General features: G+C 37.9%; 1 protein-coding gene across 2 annotated transcripts in view; it reads right to left on the reverse strand.

Moving 5' to 3' along the window:
• Positions 1–3955: 3955 nt before the first annotated feature.
• Positions 3956–17319, reverse strand: part of LOC145774125 (kinesin-like protein KIF14) — a 32005-nt gene continuing 18641 nt past the window's right edge. Inside the window, exons 13-32 of one of the 2 annotated variants that reach the window (XM_082585281.1) lie at positions 16638–16846; positions 15912–16024; positions 15428–15596; positions 14817–14965; positions 14583–14730; positions 14241–14360; positions 13642–13750; positions 13096–13249; positions 12538–12741; positions 11874–12038; positions 11351–11478; positions 10669–10865; positions 9793–9939; positions 9165–9269; positions 8822–8902; positions 8066–8125; positions 7288–7435; positions 6937–7153; positions 6010–6096; positions 3956–5591 (exon numbers count right to left, since the gene is read on the reverse strand). In XM_082585281.1, the coding sequence (XP_082441407.1) occupies positions 5345–5591; positions 6010–6096; positions 6937–7153; positions 7288–7435; positions 8066–8125; positions 8822–8902; positions 9165–9269; positions 9793–9939; positions 10669–10865; positions 11351–11478; positions 11874–12038; positions 12538–12741; positions 13096–13249; positions 13642–13750; positions 14241–14360; positions 14583–14730; positions 14817–14965; positions 15428–15596; positions 15912–16024; positions 16638–16846 (2957 nt within the window). In that variant the 3' untranslated portion in view covers positions 3956–5344. The remainder of the gene's footprint in view (positions 5592–6009; positions 6097–6936; positions 7154–7287; positions 7436–8065; positions 8126–8821; positions 8903–9164; positions 9270–9792; positions 9940–10668; positions 10866–11350; positions 11479–11873; positions 12039–12537; positions 12742–13095; positions 13250–13641; positions 13751–14240; positions 14361–14582; positions 14731–14816; positions 14966–15427; positions 15597–15911; positions 16025–16637; positions 16847–17319) is intronic. The other variant, XM_082585282.1, reaches the window with a different exon arrangement.

Raw genomic sequence — 17319 nt, forward strand, 5'->3', positions numbered from 1 at the left:
AAACACATAGACTTAGCTTTTTTTTCCGAAAAATGCCGAAGAAAACATGATCTTATCCTTTTGCTATGCTACCGGACAGCACCATTTTACAGGAATATTCGTACCCACATTTTTGTTGAAAATGCTCTCAGAATGCACCAAATTCAAAGTAATTTTTCAAATTTTTCTGGGGGTGGCCCCCCAGACCCCCCGCCGTTGGCTGGTCAAAACCCCCCCCTTTCAAAATTCCTGGCTACGCTACTGATAGTGTACACAGTCAGACCGAGTCAGTACCATGAATAGGCCTAGTATCTTAAAGTTTTTCATCAGTCTCAGATGATTGTGAAGATGTTACTGACAAGGAGAAAAAAGAGATAGCCTAGCCTATAGAGTTGAACAAGTTAGCACATCAAGGAAAACCAAACTAGACACAAAAAATAAATTTATTAATGGATGGATATTGGATACGGTAATTCGTTAGGCTACTGGACATTTACCACCTGTACATTTTCAGTGTTAGGGAGAAGTTAGGAGTCTGGGTTGGAAAGATTAGAGTGGTACCGGCACCGTAATTGGTAAATGATGTCCAGGACTTCAGGTGGTAAATGTCCCAGAACCGATTAACTGACAAGCAGTTTTTTGGCTGGATAGTGAACAAAGGAAGTAAACCATGTTATTGTAAAATATGTGTAGCCTACTATTCTAGTAAAACAACGTTGCTTCGACATATTGAGCTATAAACAATAGGCATGAATAGGCCTAGGCCTGAATTTTCATCAGCTTCAGATGATTGTGAATATGTTACTGATGAAGACAGAGAAAAAAGATGTAGAGTTGATAAAGTTAGTGCATCAAATAAAACCAAAACTGCATACAAAATTAAATTTGTTAAAGGATTAATTTTGTTATTTTGTTAAAAGGATTAATTTTGTTAAAAGATGGCAAACTGACAAGCGGTTTTCAGGCTGGATATTGAATAAAGACAGCAAACCATATTGCAAAGTATGTGGCACTTTTGTGTACTGTACCAAAACAGTGTTAATTCGGTACGCTGCTACATAAAAACATCAAGCTAACTTTAATTCGGCAAGAAGCACTGTAGGGGTCTCGGCAATGTTCGAAAGAAATAATGACACTAAATCTAATGACATTGAAATAAAATGATGCTCAGATTCCATCCTATAGCAGGCCTACTCAACAGTATGTTCTGATTCATAAAGTTATGAAATATGTGTAATTTCTTGTAATAACTAAAATGACAACCTTTATTCAGGTCATACTTTTGAAGTAGGCTACCAGTGGGTAATAAATTTCATGAACAGCAAGGGCAACGCTGATGCAGAGTCAGTCTTAGAAATTTAATTTTGTATCAAGATTATCACCTATTCAGTCTGTTCCAATGACTATTGTTCCTCTGTAGCCTGAATGAGTGTAATTTGGCTCATTTTTTTTTTTTCACCACTTAGGCTACATATGCAGTGCCAGTGTTCACTGTTCACAATTAGTAGGCTAATGTTTTTAATAACTGAGTCTGAGTGTTAAGAGTATTAACTGAGTGTTACTGTGCTCCTATGATGTAATCATGTGGTGTTTATACTACAGCAGGTGTGAATGTGTTGAAATACTTCTTGTGTGGTGTATTATTTATATTTCCTGCCATAATGCCACTGGACATTAATATGTCAAATTTATGGTATTAGATTGGGTTTGTCAACTAAATCAGCCATGCTACTGCCTGCAAGGTGTTGTTTTTTGTAGCAATTTGAATAGCCTACCGTACCACTTCTTCAATTCACTGATTTTCTGTTCTTTCAGGTTAAAACGTAACTTAGGTGAGATTAAAAACTTTAAAGTTGTATTGGCACCTTTTTTAACTTAAATAACGTCAAAAATAACATCGCCTATCAAGGAAATTTTGAAGAATTTCCGACTGAGAAAAAAGGGAATTTTCAGGACAAAAAAGGAAATTGAAGAGGATTTATCAATTGTCAGAAGTGGAAGCACTGGATCCAGTCCAGGTTTTCATGAAAATGCAGTGGACATCAGACCAGTTCAGTTTGTTTTTATTTCTGACCATCACAACGAAAAACAATATATGTCAAACATAGCAGGGGTCTAGAAAAAGGTAGAACCGACAAAACACGGACGCTGTAACGTGCATGATGCCAAAGCAGGACAATCAGTTATGGCACGGTCGCAACACCTTAATAAAGTTTTTACAAAATGTAGAAAGATGAGAAAAAAAGGCTAGTGATTTTTTTTTAACAATTTATATCAGTAAAAAAAAAGACAAAAAATATAGTTTCTACGTTGATCGACCTTGGTAGGTTATCAAAACTGTTGATGGTCTTGAGGGGAACCTTCTTGATGCGTTAGATCATCACGAAAAGCAATTAAACCATTTTTTATGTTACTTTTGTGGTACCGGCACTTGTTTGTAGTTATTTTAACAAACAGTTGAGTGAATGCATGGTTGCCAATCTGTCTGAAAGATGTGAAGCTGATGATCCAGCGCTCTGGAAGAATTTTGTATAATAGCCTATCTCTTTGCTTGGGCTCCATTTTAGAACCCCCAAAAAATTGGGCTACTTTTTGCATAAGCTTGCGCTCTTTTTTATATTAACCTCTGGCAACCCTAATCGTTGTTGCCAGACACCCCAAAAATAAATTTCTTACAGCAGCTGGGCAGTGGGCAATTCATTTCACCAGGATTTTTTTACCTCATTATGAAGCTGTTTTGTTTTATCAAAACTTTATGCGATCTCTAACGAAAGTAAAAGCCTTTACTTTTTCAAAAACTTTGACTAAATCTATGTTTCGGCTATTTTTCTGAAACCTCAAAAATTCTCCAGTAACAATAGCCTACTGCTCTTTTTAATTTGCCAGGCTAGCTTTGCAACGCAATGCTGCTAGACATCGCTGAATGAGATTTCCTTATCTTATTCTACCAGCGTATTTTGTCTGCAACTCTCCTTCCAGGTGTTCTGTGAAAAGATTCTCACTGCCTCGAACTCTCCCCGGTGTTCCCAGTCTGTATGTTTTCTTTGGCATTTTTTTTTCAAAGCATAGGCTGGAACTGTCCAAAACCTGCGTTTTCAAAAACGAAAACTATTTTTGAGAGACATCTTAAGATGATTTGCGATGAAACGGTACTGGGAATTTACAATGTGACTCTGGGAATTTGTCCAGTAGCGCTGGGTTGCAAGGCCAGCAAAATAAAAAGGTCAGAGTCTGCCATCCAATAACTATAATACCAGAATTTGTTTAGAAAAGTTATTGTGTCCACTCTAAACCCAAAAACGTTGTGCTGACGTCACTGTGACGTGAGTATTGCAGAGCTTGTGCAACTTGCGAATAGACGTGTTGTTGCTGGATAGTTAAACCATCAGTGTTTAACTTGCTTAAACACTCTTTCTCCACCAGACTCACATGGCACGTCTGTCAAATTTTTAATAAACTTCATGCTCCAGATGGCCTCTAACCGGTGCCCTTTCGATCGTCATGCCAGGGCTCTCACCACTTGGGCAATGCCGTCGACAGTGGTGTTTGAATCACTCACACAGGGCCTGGTTACGGAGATTGACAAAGTATTGTTGCCTGTAATTTCTTTACTCCATATATTCAATTTATTTCATCTGTTGTGAGAATAATACGGTACAAGCAGGCTACAATCATTACGAAAAAAAGCACCATAACAAATCAAATTCCACAACAGACAGAAAGCAGCGAAAGAGTAATAATGACTAGAAAGTTGCCCTTGAACTATGTTGGTCAAGCGCACTTTAAAATTTCAACCACGGTAGCTTGGTCATGTCGTGCCTTCTTTCATAGCAGGTATCATATTCTCGGCGCTAACACTATTCCCACGAGTATCTATTATTTTCGACAACAGATGCAAATCAAAACTCACATAAGATTTTTCATTTTTTTCACAGAAAACACTGGCTGTGGTGAGAACTCAAGCACAGACATCGACTACGGCGATTGAATCATGTATATTTTGTGATGGAACTACTGTAGGCTAGCCATGAAAACAGTAAACATATTCCAACAAAGTAAACAAGCGGGCTGTTCAAATATCATATCACGCAAATCTCTTCTCCTCATAATGCTTTCAACGTAAGTTATATGACACAATACGAGAGTTTTGACCCCCCCCCCTCCAGGGCGTCATTAGACAGTTGAACATCCCCAACAGTACGATGAGTAGAAAACGACTCTTGCTCTGCTATCTACAAAACTTCTTAAATCTAATCTTAAAACTGTATGCATGTTTGGTAGGATAAACTACCACCTTCTGCAAATTGTTGTGCAAAAATACAACTGATTCTAGCCACACGTAGACGCTTCGGTACTATAACGGCAGAGAACATAAAAGCAATCCTTCCTGCGAATGGAAAGCGGCTTCTTTAGAAATATGCAGAAAAAGCTTACTTCTAATTTCATATATTTTAACAGAATTTGTTTCCATAAAGGATTTTGTCGATTTACAAAGCAAATGAGAACTTTTCAACAAAAATCACGTAGCCTATATAATATATTCAACAAATACAGGGTCTTCTTATCAAAAATAAAGAGCCCAAAATGTAGATACTAAACTCATGTTCAGCACACAAACGTTTCGAAAACTATACTGTCTTCATCTTCAGTGTTATAAATGTCATTTATTAAAATGTCATTATTAAAATGTTTGCTGAACATGAGTTTGGTATCTACATTTTGGGCTCTTTATTTTTTGATTATATTAACCAGGCGTTCCAACCATTTTACAGGATCTTCTTTTCACAACAAAATAATAACAATCTATTAAAGGAACGTTAACCAATGGCGATGGGTCAAAAGTAGTGGCCACAAAAAAGTTGAAACGGTTTCATTTAACGGAAACAATCACACTACAGTACAGTGTCACCAATATGCTTAATTAGTGATTTTCAAACTTGGATTCCACGCAGCAGTTTCAAGAAGTTGGCTGAAGGAAAGTGTTAGATCCTTTCCTCTACGCTGTATCTTTGCACTGAAGTGGATACAATATTAAAGTTGAATTTAGTATGACATCACAAATCACCAATAAAAAGACCCCACGGTGTTTTGTTTAAAGCAATGCTTAACGATGATTGCTGTTAGTAACAGGTAGTCTAGCGGCTAGCCCTATCATCTATTGATCACATATGTTAAGCGAGGACTTCGATTTCACTTCCGGGATGATCTTTCAAACGTTCATGTGAATTTAAATGCAAGTGTCCCTAAGCTTTTTCCTTTTGAAAGGAAATTACAACAGAAAGTTCCTGAAATGACACAGTAAGCGAACCTAAGAAAACTGGAACCAAAAGAGCAGCGAATGAGCAACAAAGATATTGCAACGAAATCAAACGTAGAGCGAGTTCAAAGCGTTTATGTTTGTGTTGTCTGCACTGAGTGAGTTGTCGGCATACGACAACCACTTTTCAGTGGTTTTTCTAATGGCAGCTGACGTTGAACAAACGTCGGAATTCAGCAAAGGAGGACTGCTGGGTAATATCCGCTTCCGCTTTGTTGATTTTCTGATGCTGACGTTGAGATTTGAGGAAGATTTTAAAAGCGAAAGATCAGATTGATCATCATTTTCACTCTCGCTGCAAAGCAAATTATTGAAAGCATATGTAAAAATCGTTTCTTGTACATATAACGACTAACGTTTCAACAGCAAACTGAACTCTTATCCTCAAAAGTAATAAAATCTTGTTGAGAATTGAGACGACGAAAAAATCTGGTAAAACGTGCGAGATACTAATGGACCATAATCAATATGGTTACTGAAACTATTTGTCTGTAGAAAATTTAGATGTCCTACATCGAGATGACCTGAAAACCTCATTTTACAATCATTTCAAACTTTGTCATGTGGAATGCTTGAGATAAAGTTACTGGAATATGCGTTTGCTGCAACGAGGCATCACGAAAGTTTCCTGTGCACAAGTCCTACAAAATGCATTATTTCTGCACAGCTCAAATTATTATTTCTTTAACTCAGCCCAAGAAAAACAAACTCACTTGAAAGCTCCCAGGTCGGCAAAGTCAATGACGTCACGCAGAGCGCTCTGTAGGTTTCTCGCCGCGTTGTAAACTTCATCACAAAGTCTAAGACAAAAGAAAATATATGAAAAAAAGAAAATTTCGACACTTTAAACCCTGATTAACGTAAAATCAATAGAGGATCCGCGAGAAGCAAATACAAAAGCATCTAATTTAGTGAAAAAAATATAATGCAGTAATATTGACGACCTTTTAAAGTACAATGTAGCTCAAACAGAAATAGAAAATGTTGGGTGGAAATTCAATGTTCATGACCAAGTCCAAATTGAAATTCTTTTGTTGCAGATCGCGATTTCGGGTATAGCTCACAGTATCAGTAAAATTTACAGCAGTTCACTTTAGAAAAATGACTAAAAATGTTATGTGGTTGCTAAGGAACAAATTAGTAAATATAAAAGAAAATATAGTTGAATGATGGATTTAGGCTTTTCGTGTACCACTTGAATTGATGAAGACCAAAGGAATGGAGAACAAACCGCTACTCTGATGCTGACATTCCCAGACAGCAAGTCATCTTTTACATTGATTCAACTTCACCAATTATGGAGCATACTTCAAAGGGATATGAGACAGTGCCATTGGTTTACAATAATGCAAGAACATCATCGATCAAAAGTGACAATTTACAAGATAGCTAAAAGCTACATACCTCCTAGAAATACTTTAAAAGTAAGCTAGGTGTAATTGGAGAGCCTATGCTGCATGTTGTCTACTGCAGTTCATATATCAACAGTTAAGTTAGTTGTAAAACTGGAATATTATAGTACAGCATTCTCATGAACGATTGCAGGATCAGTTTTTGGACGAAGTCACGTTCATTTGACTTGGTTGATGACACCAATTCTCTCAATGAAAAACTTGTCAAACATATCATTATTTTCTTACCTGTCTGAAGGAATCAGCTGGTCACTGTCATTTTTGCTGTTATTGTTGTTGCAATTAGCATTCGAAGTTTGCAGCTGATTGGTTATATTCAAGTCATGCATGATTGCACAAAGCCCTTCATGTTTGACACACAAATCAGCGATGCGTGACGTTGGCCGCCACAGCGATTCTGCCTTGTAATGGAGTTGTTCGGCCGCTGCCGGGTTATTAACAAATTCTATAAAAAATATAACGAATTAGTATTAATAATGATAATAACAAAGACGCGTCTTCACCTAACAAATAAAATACAAATTTAACACGCATATCACTTTTAAAAAACTGAAATTGGAAAAATTTGGAAATATGAACCTGATGTTTTGGCGTTGAGGTCCGCCACTCCGTCAACCACAGTGGACACCTCGGCAATTAGAGACTGTGTTCGCTTCAGGTACTCTCCGTAGTAGAGAGGCGGTACCTGGCGCTCGTTTACGATCAGAGACGCGTCATACAGTTCTTGCTGTGAAAATGTGGAGTTGGTTTGAGTGATGAAGAAGTCTTGAAAGCAGTCCAGTTATTGAAGCGTTTGGTTGGTCACACAACCAGACAGAGGGTTGTTAAAAAAAATGCAAATGTGCTTTTATGAAGTTTGTCTGATATAAAAAGTGCGTTTTATAGTCATGTTAGCGGAACTGCAAAGAGTAGCACCTTCTTGCTTACTAATCTTATCACAGAATATTATTCTTTTTTTTTCCGAGACAAGAATGAGCCCTTGAGTCTGCACCTAGCCACAGTGGTCATTCTCCGTCCTGCTATTCTATATAAATATTGTTACAGCTGAAGTCGTCTTACAGTTAAATTCACCTTCAGTAAAATGTCGAGTCATTGCTAAAATAAGTGTGACCGCGCATAAATGGACTATCTTAGCTGCGCTTGCCTCGAACTATCTTTTTGGCTAAACTCAGTTCAAGTATATTCTAGCCAAAAACCAACTATTTTTCCTTGATTCAGTGTCTGAAGACGTCGAACAATGTAAAAAAGGACCGATCCACTAGCTGGGAAATTGCAAAATAACTTTCTGAAGTGATACCCTGGGGCCTGGTGAATACTAACAAACAAAAACTGAAAGCAAACTTGCGAAGCATCTCACCAGGCTTTCAGTCATCTTTCTGTTCAACACATCTCGTACAATCTCAACATGAAGACTTTCCTTCAAATCAAATGAATTGCGACTGAGTATTGAGAACAAGTGAAAACTGACGAAAGCAGAAACTTTTTGTTTGTTATAGAAATGAAATTATCCAGAAAAAGTATAATTCGAAATGAAAAGAATTTGTATTGAGGCGAAGTATCTTTGCATGAAAGTTTGAATGATAAAAAGATTTCAGTTCGAATCGAAAACGAAAGAAGATAACATGAAATGATTGTTTCGAACATTCTACACACCTCGCTGATACTTCCAACTGTGTATAATTCTGCTTATTTAGGTAAATATACGAACAACTATGGTTGATTTTGCAATATATTAAACCAACTCTTCTCAAGCAATAGACTGTCTGACGTAAGTTCATGAAAAGGATTAATTATTAAAAGAGCTTTGAGAACTTTTCAAAATTCCAGAATTATTCTGTCTGTGACGCTTTAAAAACCAATTGATTACCTGTGGCAAGTTCTTGGATTTAACAAACCTTTTTCTGCAAACGTTGAATAAATGTTAAACAAGTCATTTGCTGACTTACCAAACCTTTCTTAGGTGCAGAAATGGTTGGCAATGACCGGGCAAAGCATGAAAAGAACAAAGTGGACAAATATGAACAAGGAAGCCCTGCAGAAGGTAGTTTATTGTCTTCTAAAGCATCTAAACAGCTTTTGTAAAAGTTGTTAAAAACTAAACCGGATACAGTACCTGCAAATCCATGCACATCCTCAGCAGCTGAATAGCCGCCCCACAGAGGCCTCCTATATTTCCAGACTTGTCGCATCTCACCTATGAACAATGTACCCGTGTGGATTTTGGCAAAAAAAAAGAAAATATCTCATACAAAATCAGCTTCTTTAAACATTTTTTACTCTTTAAAAAACTTAACAAGCAAATACACTTCATGCCGCATGTTTCAAATACCAAATTAAAAGCAACGTTTTGAAGAAATAAACATATGAACAGTTGTTGACTACGAAATAACAGTGTTTCAGCGTCTTCAGACGTTGAATCACTACAAAAAGGAAGAATTGCGTTAAAGCTAACTCACGTTTTCCTTCTCCAGTTCAGCCAGTGTCTGGATGCCTCCAGCCAAGACTTTGCGCATGAAAGTGTCGCCTCCTTGCAAGAAGGCATGCTTCAGCTTGTGGCTAAGCTGCCGGAAGAACAAGGAATTGTTAACATGTTATGCAATTAGAGACAAAAGATTTTAGTAACATTAAATGCAACATTTGTAACATTGAATGTAGTACGTAGTAATGAATTCATCTTCTTGATTGGAAACGCAAGGAGAGGAAAAGCTACGAAAACGCGGGACGAAACAATAATGGACGATATAATCAGGCGAACTTTAATTAATGATGACGCTAACAATCGAATAAAATGGAAGCGACACTTCAAAATAGATTAGACATTGGACAAGCTTCATAATTCAGGATGATGTTCACCCACTTGCCAACAAATGGAACTGATGTAGTGGAGTTAGATGCTGGTGGAGTAATATCATGCTATGGACGCAGTGAAATAGTTTTGGATGGAGTTTAACGTTTTTTTAGATTGGAAAATAAAATCAAAAAGAATTTCTTTTCAAGCACTAACGTTTTTGCATAAAATGTACGTTTAACGTTTGCAGACGTTAAATCACGAAAACCTGGCTGATTTGCTGCCTAAAAAGTCACCTTTCGTTTCCCGTCTTCATTAAACAAGGACACGGTGAGATTGGTTGCTATAGTAATGGCACCAGCATACTTTGAAATGTTGGGAGCAGTCCGTGATATTTTGGAAGCTGATTCATTCACCATTTTCTCTATCCCGCTTTGGCAACCCTAAATGTAACACATTTTCTTAAAAATTACATTGGTATACGTTGAATTAGCGTTAGAAAGTAGTTTCAATTGGCAGTCATTTGCTCAAATTACATTAATCAACAATCGTTTCCAACCTAAGAAAGCATCTTTTGAAGTTGAGCGTTTGTGGATTTAAATACTGACAGAAAGTTCAAGTTTCGTTCATTACTTCACTCCTTGGCATGAGTCAATGGACGTGGGTTCGATCCCTTGTCGAGCCATACCAAAGACTGTACAAAGGTGGCATCGATTCTCGTTCAGCACTCACCACTGAAGCAATGGGTTTAGGACGACAATGCACTCGATTGTGCTAATGCACGTTTGCACAAAAACTGTCTGCATTCTAAAGTATTAAGAGGCAAACAGTACTGTACTGCACTCGACTGCGCTAATGCACGTTTGCACAAAAACTGTCTGCATTCTAAAGTATTGAGAGGCAAACAGTACTGTACTGCACTCGACTGCGCTAATGCACGTTTGCACAAAAACTGTCTGCATTCTAAAGTATTGAGAGGCAAACGTACAGTATGTATGATGATTACATCGTTATATCAAAATCTTGCCACTCTCAGTAACGAGGACAATGTTGATTAACATTGGAAAATTTAGCCTACTACAAACTACATTCAATACAAAACGTCAGAGCGAATAAGATCATTGAAGTCACCATAAAAAGAAGATTTGCCTCAAATAAAATCTCGTGCTCACGTGAAGAAGCTTGGTGATGTATCCGAACAATTCCTTTGTTGCTTTCTCAGTCTGATGGATGAGCCTCGTCACCGACATGGATGTGTAAGTGAATTGCGTCGAGTTGAACTTTATAAACCCGACCACGGCATGCAGCATTTCACCGGACATTGTCAGCACAAGTGAATCTTGTTGGAAATCGGTCAACCCAAAGTAATCTGTACAGATTGGGATATAAAGCTCTAGAAAGACATTGACTTCCAAATGCAGCGGAAGATCTGTGTGTCTTGGATAATGAAACCAATGACTGGCTGGTCTTCGGAAGCCTTTCGATGTAGTTCGAGGGATTTCACTAACCTGGGGTGGTAAAAGGAGACCCCAGAAGTTGACGCAAAGAAGGGGTTAATTCAACACAATACTGCGGGCTTTTGAAAGCTGGTTACGGAAGAGGGGTTGCGATAAAATTATATGAGCCATTCAATTATGAGCCATAAAATTAAATCGGCCACCCCCACTAGTGGGGAACAAACCGACGATGGATTATGATGATGAGGGTAATTATAAAAAATCAGAAGATACACCACAGAACAGAATACGTCATAAAAGAATGTCTACAATGCGCAAAATATTAGAGCAAGTACCAAGCCAATGCGAAACAGTTACAAAACTCTCGCAAAAGCCAAACGTTGAAGAAGTTATTCACCTTCTTTGGCGTTGAAGGTTTGAGAGATTTTTTGAGCAGTGGATGAAAGCTGATGAAGAGAGAGCAGTAACTTATCAATGAGGGAATCGAACGCGCCACTTGTGTTTTTCACAGCGTTGGCTAGCCTCCTGTAGAAAAGACATGAAATAACCAAACTTGGGGATTTCACATCAAACTGACAACATTTGACAGAGATTCAATGCAATTTATCAACGTGCTTTTTGTTTTTTTAGCTAGCAATTTCAAAATATTTATGTTTAACACTGAAGCTTATAAGAAGTTACAAGATTTATAGCAACGTATAAACGTAAACCTATGCCACAGCACAAGAATTCACGCAAACGCTAAAACAGAAATGTGCAAAAGCTGAGTATTTCATTATCATCCATTTCGGTTTTGTCAATTCAACAATGTTAAAGCTATACCATATACATCACAACATACACATCAATACACAAGTTACATAATTTAAGTTGGACAGTCGATAGTGATATTTTCAAATGAAGAAAATGGACCGTCTCACGTTTTGCAGAAGTCAACATGAAAGGTGTTGTCCACATGATCTTGTCGATTACGGGAGGGTTGTGCTTCGTTGTTCAAGCGGGTTAGAGACTCCTGGAGCGCGGGGGAGGCACGGGCCAAGACAAGGGAGGACAACCTCCGGGATAGACGTCTTGATGGCCCCTGGCTGAAACATTTTTTTTTCTTAGAAATGCAGCACAGATTTCTTAGAAATGCAGTTACTTAAATTCACGAAGTGAAAAAGCTTTTTTACTTTTGATGAAGATGATTTTTAACTGAGGAGCAAAATTTCCCCCTGCGGTTACTCTTTATCTGTTATAAACATGACGACATGTATACAAAAATTAAAATCTATAATTCCATAAGTTCTCTTCAACAATATTGCAGGCGAGGTTGATTTCGCTTTAAACCTGGAAACCAAATAACCTTGGCTGAAACCAAATAAAAAAGCAAAGCCGTGAATTTAGTTTTAAGAATACGCGTCCTGTGCTGTACATCAGAGTGTGGGGGGAATCAGAATTTATGAAGAAATTAGAAACCAGCTTGTTTTCTGTTAATGATTTTTTCGAAACAAAACACCTCGGTTTTATTGCTGTAAGTTCGATAAATCCTTAAAAACACGAATCAAACCCCACAAATCCTGCGGACTTCAAAATGTATCTTACCCAGTTGATTTGGGGGTCTCTTGTGGTTCCTGGTTTGGGGTATAAGCCTCTTGCCAAGCATCAGCAGGATCATAAAAGAGACTGTTTGTATCTTCTTCTTCATCTTCACAGTCTCCATTGTACACCTCCCTCATCAATTCTAGCCTCTCCTCAAACTTCTCCAACGACCAGAACGTCCAGATGCCGAGTCGAGTGTTATGCAGTCTGCAATAAAAGCAAAAAAAAATGTGACAAACTTCCCTTTTTCGTCGTTGTAAATCCAAAACGGTAAAGTTCTGATGATAAAAATATACAAAACGAATTCAGTTTTAACCAAAAAAATTTAATCTGTATCACCCTTGATGGGATCTTCAGGTTGTTATTCAAATAGAATCTAAATGTGTTTGCTCTGTTTAGCTTGGTAGCACTCTTTTTGTACAGTTGAAAATATTTGTTGTATAATAAATACAAAACTGTAGCAACACATATCAAGTAAATCATAGACACAATAATTTCGAAATACAGTAGCAAATCAACCTGATTTATTGTTTATGTTATGCGCATATTGATTCCCCGAACCTTATCATGGTAGAGAGTTGCTCGTCCGAGCTGTCATGCCTGGTGAATAGTGTATGCTTGTCCAAAGCCTTGCTGATATTGTTGGCTTCCTGCAGCAGCAGGGAGAGGCGGAGTGAGGACGCGACATCGGTGTCGTCTTCGTTTGACTTCTTTTCTGCATAAGTCAATAACAGAAGTTTGCGCGGTTAAATGTTTTGATTTTTTTCGTCTCATTAACACAAAGTGATTAAATTCAATTTTTGTTTAGTGTAGCAGGTGGTAGTTATGTCACTCCATCCAGCCGCTGCAGCCATTGGACTGCTGCTATCAAGCGTTGTGGGATTAGCATTTCCATATCTAGGTCAGTAGTTAGGGCAATGATATCTGATGAGTTGTGCGATCTCTAATCTGGTTCGCATACACAAGCTGTTGATAGAAACATAATTCAACTCAATGACGTGGTTTGTCGTGACGCAATCAGTGACAACAATATTAAAATAATACTTCCAAAAAAAGATAGTGAGCTCTTAAGTCAAAGATGTTAAATGCTATGCGTCGTATACTCACTTCTGGCTCGTTTCTGTTGCATTCTCTCAACTTCTTCCGTCAGTTTCCGCCGCTCTGCTTCTAGGCCGGCCAATACTTGGTTTTTGATGTCGGTAGATTTGAAAGCGGCCTGCATTTCAAACCAAGAAAAATAATTGTTTTGGGTCTATGAGAGTTGTTTCTAAAAGTTTATGATAATCGACTCTTAGATCAATCCACAAACGGCTACCGAGCTATGAGACTTGCAGTTGTCATTTCAATGAGATCGCTTTAGAATATGCAAAAGTTTACTGAACGAGAAACCATTCAAAGCTCTTTGGTTGAGCAGGTTTAAAAAACACAAACTTGCTCACATGCGAGTATTGCATTGTTCTAACGTTACCGCATTACGGGATATCAAACTCCGCTTATCCAACAACACTAGTAGGGTCAATTCTCATTCGTATAGCAATTGTATGTGTCTCATAGCAAGCTTGCCTTCAGCCAAAGACTTTTCAAGTATTACGTTTGCTGGAACAGATTTCTTGGCGACACTCGGTGCTAGCCTAGGAAGTAAGTTGGACGGGAGTTTTGTCAAACAGAGAAAATCGTTGAATTGGCAGCATTTTTACGCAACTTACCGATTTTCCTGCAATGGAGTCTACACCGCAGCTCTTCCAATCCACCTTGAATTGCTTCTTCAAAACCTCAGCTTCTTCGCAAATTGTCTCCAAATCTCGTTTTGTTGCTTGGTCTTTAACCTGGGAAACAAAACATTTCGGAAACAAGTTTTTCAATTCGCCTTGAAATCATGAGCCAAATTTAAAAAAATACACATGCAAGAGCCCTGCTCTTTTTCCAAATGTCAGTAAACTTTCACATTTCCTAGAAATACAAGAGAAAAAAATGGTCAAAAGTAAATAAACTTAGGATATTGTAAATATAATCAAGCACTCCATCAAAAATTAGTACAGTTCGCTCACCAGTTGGGCTTGTAAGTTTTGAATTTTATTTTCGTATTCGCTTTTCTGGGAGGAAATCTGTTGTTCCGCCTCATGTTTAGCAGCTTCAATCTCACCAAGCATTTCTTTCTTCACCTGTAGTTGGGCTTCTTCAATTTCCATTTGCAATCTGACAAACAAAGAAAAAACAACATAAAAACAAAAAAATGACATAACTTCTACGTGAAAATACCTCTCGTGGCCACATCTACAAACCTTTCGTTTTGTCGTTGGATCAGTTCGAGTTTGGCAAATTCGAAATCTTTCCGTTTTCCGCCAGAATTCCTCTTCCTTCCCATCCTCTGGACCTCTATGGGATTGTTGAGGCGGAAGAAGTGATCTCCTCCAATGATAACTCGGTCTCCCTGGATGAACAAACTAAATGAAAATCTCGAAGCACAAACGTTAAGTTGTGTCAACTTACCTCTATTTTATTTTTCATGGCTCCAAAGTCTAAAGATTTGCTTTGAATAAAATGAAAAGTCAAGTGACCGAACGTATTTTATTTAATATTTATGTAAGTTTTGCATGTCCAAATAATAATCATTGCAAATTTACCATCACATCCTTGGCATATGGAAGTACATTCATTAGTGTTATTAGGACAGTCCGGAATTGTAAACACTTTGGGTCCGAAATCATTTTAAAAGACTGTTGTTTTTTTTTCCAGAAAATCTGAGAACTAAGACACACAGCGCAATGCGCAATTGGGAGTATGTTGTTTTTATTGAAAGAGTTTTGTATAGGGGGCTCGGCCTCTCATCAGTACCGGGCCCAAATTATTCTCTAGACAACTCTTAGACAATGAATTGAGGTCAACCACCCACATGATGTAGAACTTCGGTTTTGGTGATGAGTTCACCGTTTAGGAAGGTCTTCGCGTCTCCCACAGGTTCTATACTAACAACTTCGTCAACGTTTGAGATCTTGCAGTGATAATCCGCGATTAAGGCGCCACTCAACTGAATGTCACAATCAGCACCCTTCTTCCCGACCCTGCAAACATCTCAGTTAGATGTCAGTTCATCAACATCATCGTCCAAATTCGCTTCGGTGTGATTTGGAGCAGTGCAAAGCATTGCAGAACTAAGCCGCAGAGCCCAGAATAACCACCGTGTATTTGTTAAGGAAATTTTCTATGTTAAAAGGCTCAGCTACAATAGATGCTGGAAGCATGCAGACCCTAGTGTTTATCGGAAGACATGAAAAATTTGTAGTCATGAAATATCGCCATGCACAAGATTCAATGCTTTGTGTGACGCATCAAACGAGACACTGTTATTGGTTCATTTCGTATTCCACATAACTTACCTGGTCATCCCATGCTTTATCATGTAAAGTAGCAGCTCTGATAATTGAGGGTCTTCGTTGAGATTGACCAGGTTAGGCAACTGGTTGTCTACCTTGAATGACACCCCGGCACGCTGTTGAGGTAATCAATGGTTTATACAACGCGTGGTGAAGTGAGGAGACAATATCTCATAATATTTTCAAAACCTCATCCAAAATAGTAAAAACCACATGTTTGGACGAAAAATTCAGGTTACATCGTTAAGGTAAATTATGTTCTTTTATATTTCTTTCAGATCGACAAACAGCAAGATCGTCATTTTTATATCGTTTTAACGGCTAACGACGTCGTCAATCGTTGAAACGGCGTAATTGTGAAAACTATTACTAACTGATATGACAAACAACACGCAAATCATCGCAAAGCTGGAGAAAAGGCAGTTTAGTGAAGCTTCATTGACTTTTGATAATATTTATGTCAATTAGCGCATCTTCCTTTCTTCAACATACATGTGTATCTTGTGGTTACCAATAAAGTTATAGAAAAAACTCCGCTAACAATCATGTTGTGGACACGTTTTGTTGTAATTTTACTTTAGATAGAAAGGAAGGCAGACGCTATGACCGCGCAGTGACAAAAGAGACAATGGGTTGAGCTGACAATTATTTAGAAAAAAATAAACTATGAGGAGTGATAAACAAAAGGAAAAAACTAGGAAATAAAAAATCTCGAAACTGAAAACTCACTTTAAGTTCTTTTATTTCTTCAGCTTTTCGTTTTTCACTTTGCTCCAGTTTTTTCTTCCAAGCTTCTTGGACCTCATTCTTCTCCCGTTCAGCCACTCCGAGCTGCTTGCGCAACGAGGACACTTCAAGGAGCGAGGCTTTAAACTCGCCGGGATCAATGGCACTCTGGCCATAAGCCTCTTTGAGTTTCGCTATCTCTGCTTTCAACTCTAGAAAAGAAAATTTGAAACATCTTAATTATGCACTAACAAAAAACGTCCTACTTTAGAAGATTTTCTTTTTTGCTACGTTATAACCAAAACCATAAATATCTTATTTTAACGTAAAATGGGGCTTTTAAAATTTTGCTAAATTAAAACCAGGGATTAAATTTTTCTTTTGCGTGAAATACAGAGAAAGCAGAAACCAAGAAGCTAAACAGGATACACACAATGCGAACTTAAACCAAAGCTGTTCAAGAAGCAACATCTCGATTATTGCTCTGGATATAAACTTAACCTGACAACTGACAAGGTCATGCCTCTCGACATCTGCAAACAACAACGTCAGCAAACAGTGAATCAGTGTAAAATTGACCTGGTTTGCTAACAGGAAAAGTACAATTCACAACAAAAATCGCATTTCTTAGCAAGAATCCCGCAAGCCAGTTCATGAACCTTTTTCACCAATGAAGCTACAATAT

The sequence above is a fragment of the Aplidium turbinatum genome, chromosome 7, assembly GCF_918807975.1.
Source record: "Aplidium turbinatum chromosome 7, kaAplTurb1.1, whole genome shotgun sequence".
Taxonomy (NCBI): domain Eukaryota; kingdom Metazoa; phylum Chordata; class Ascidiacea; order Aplousobranchia; family Polyclinidae; genus Aplidium; species Aplidium turbinatum.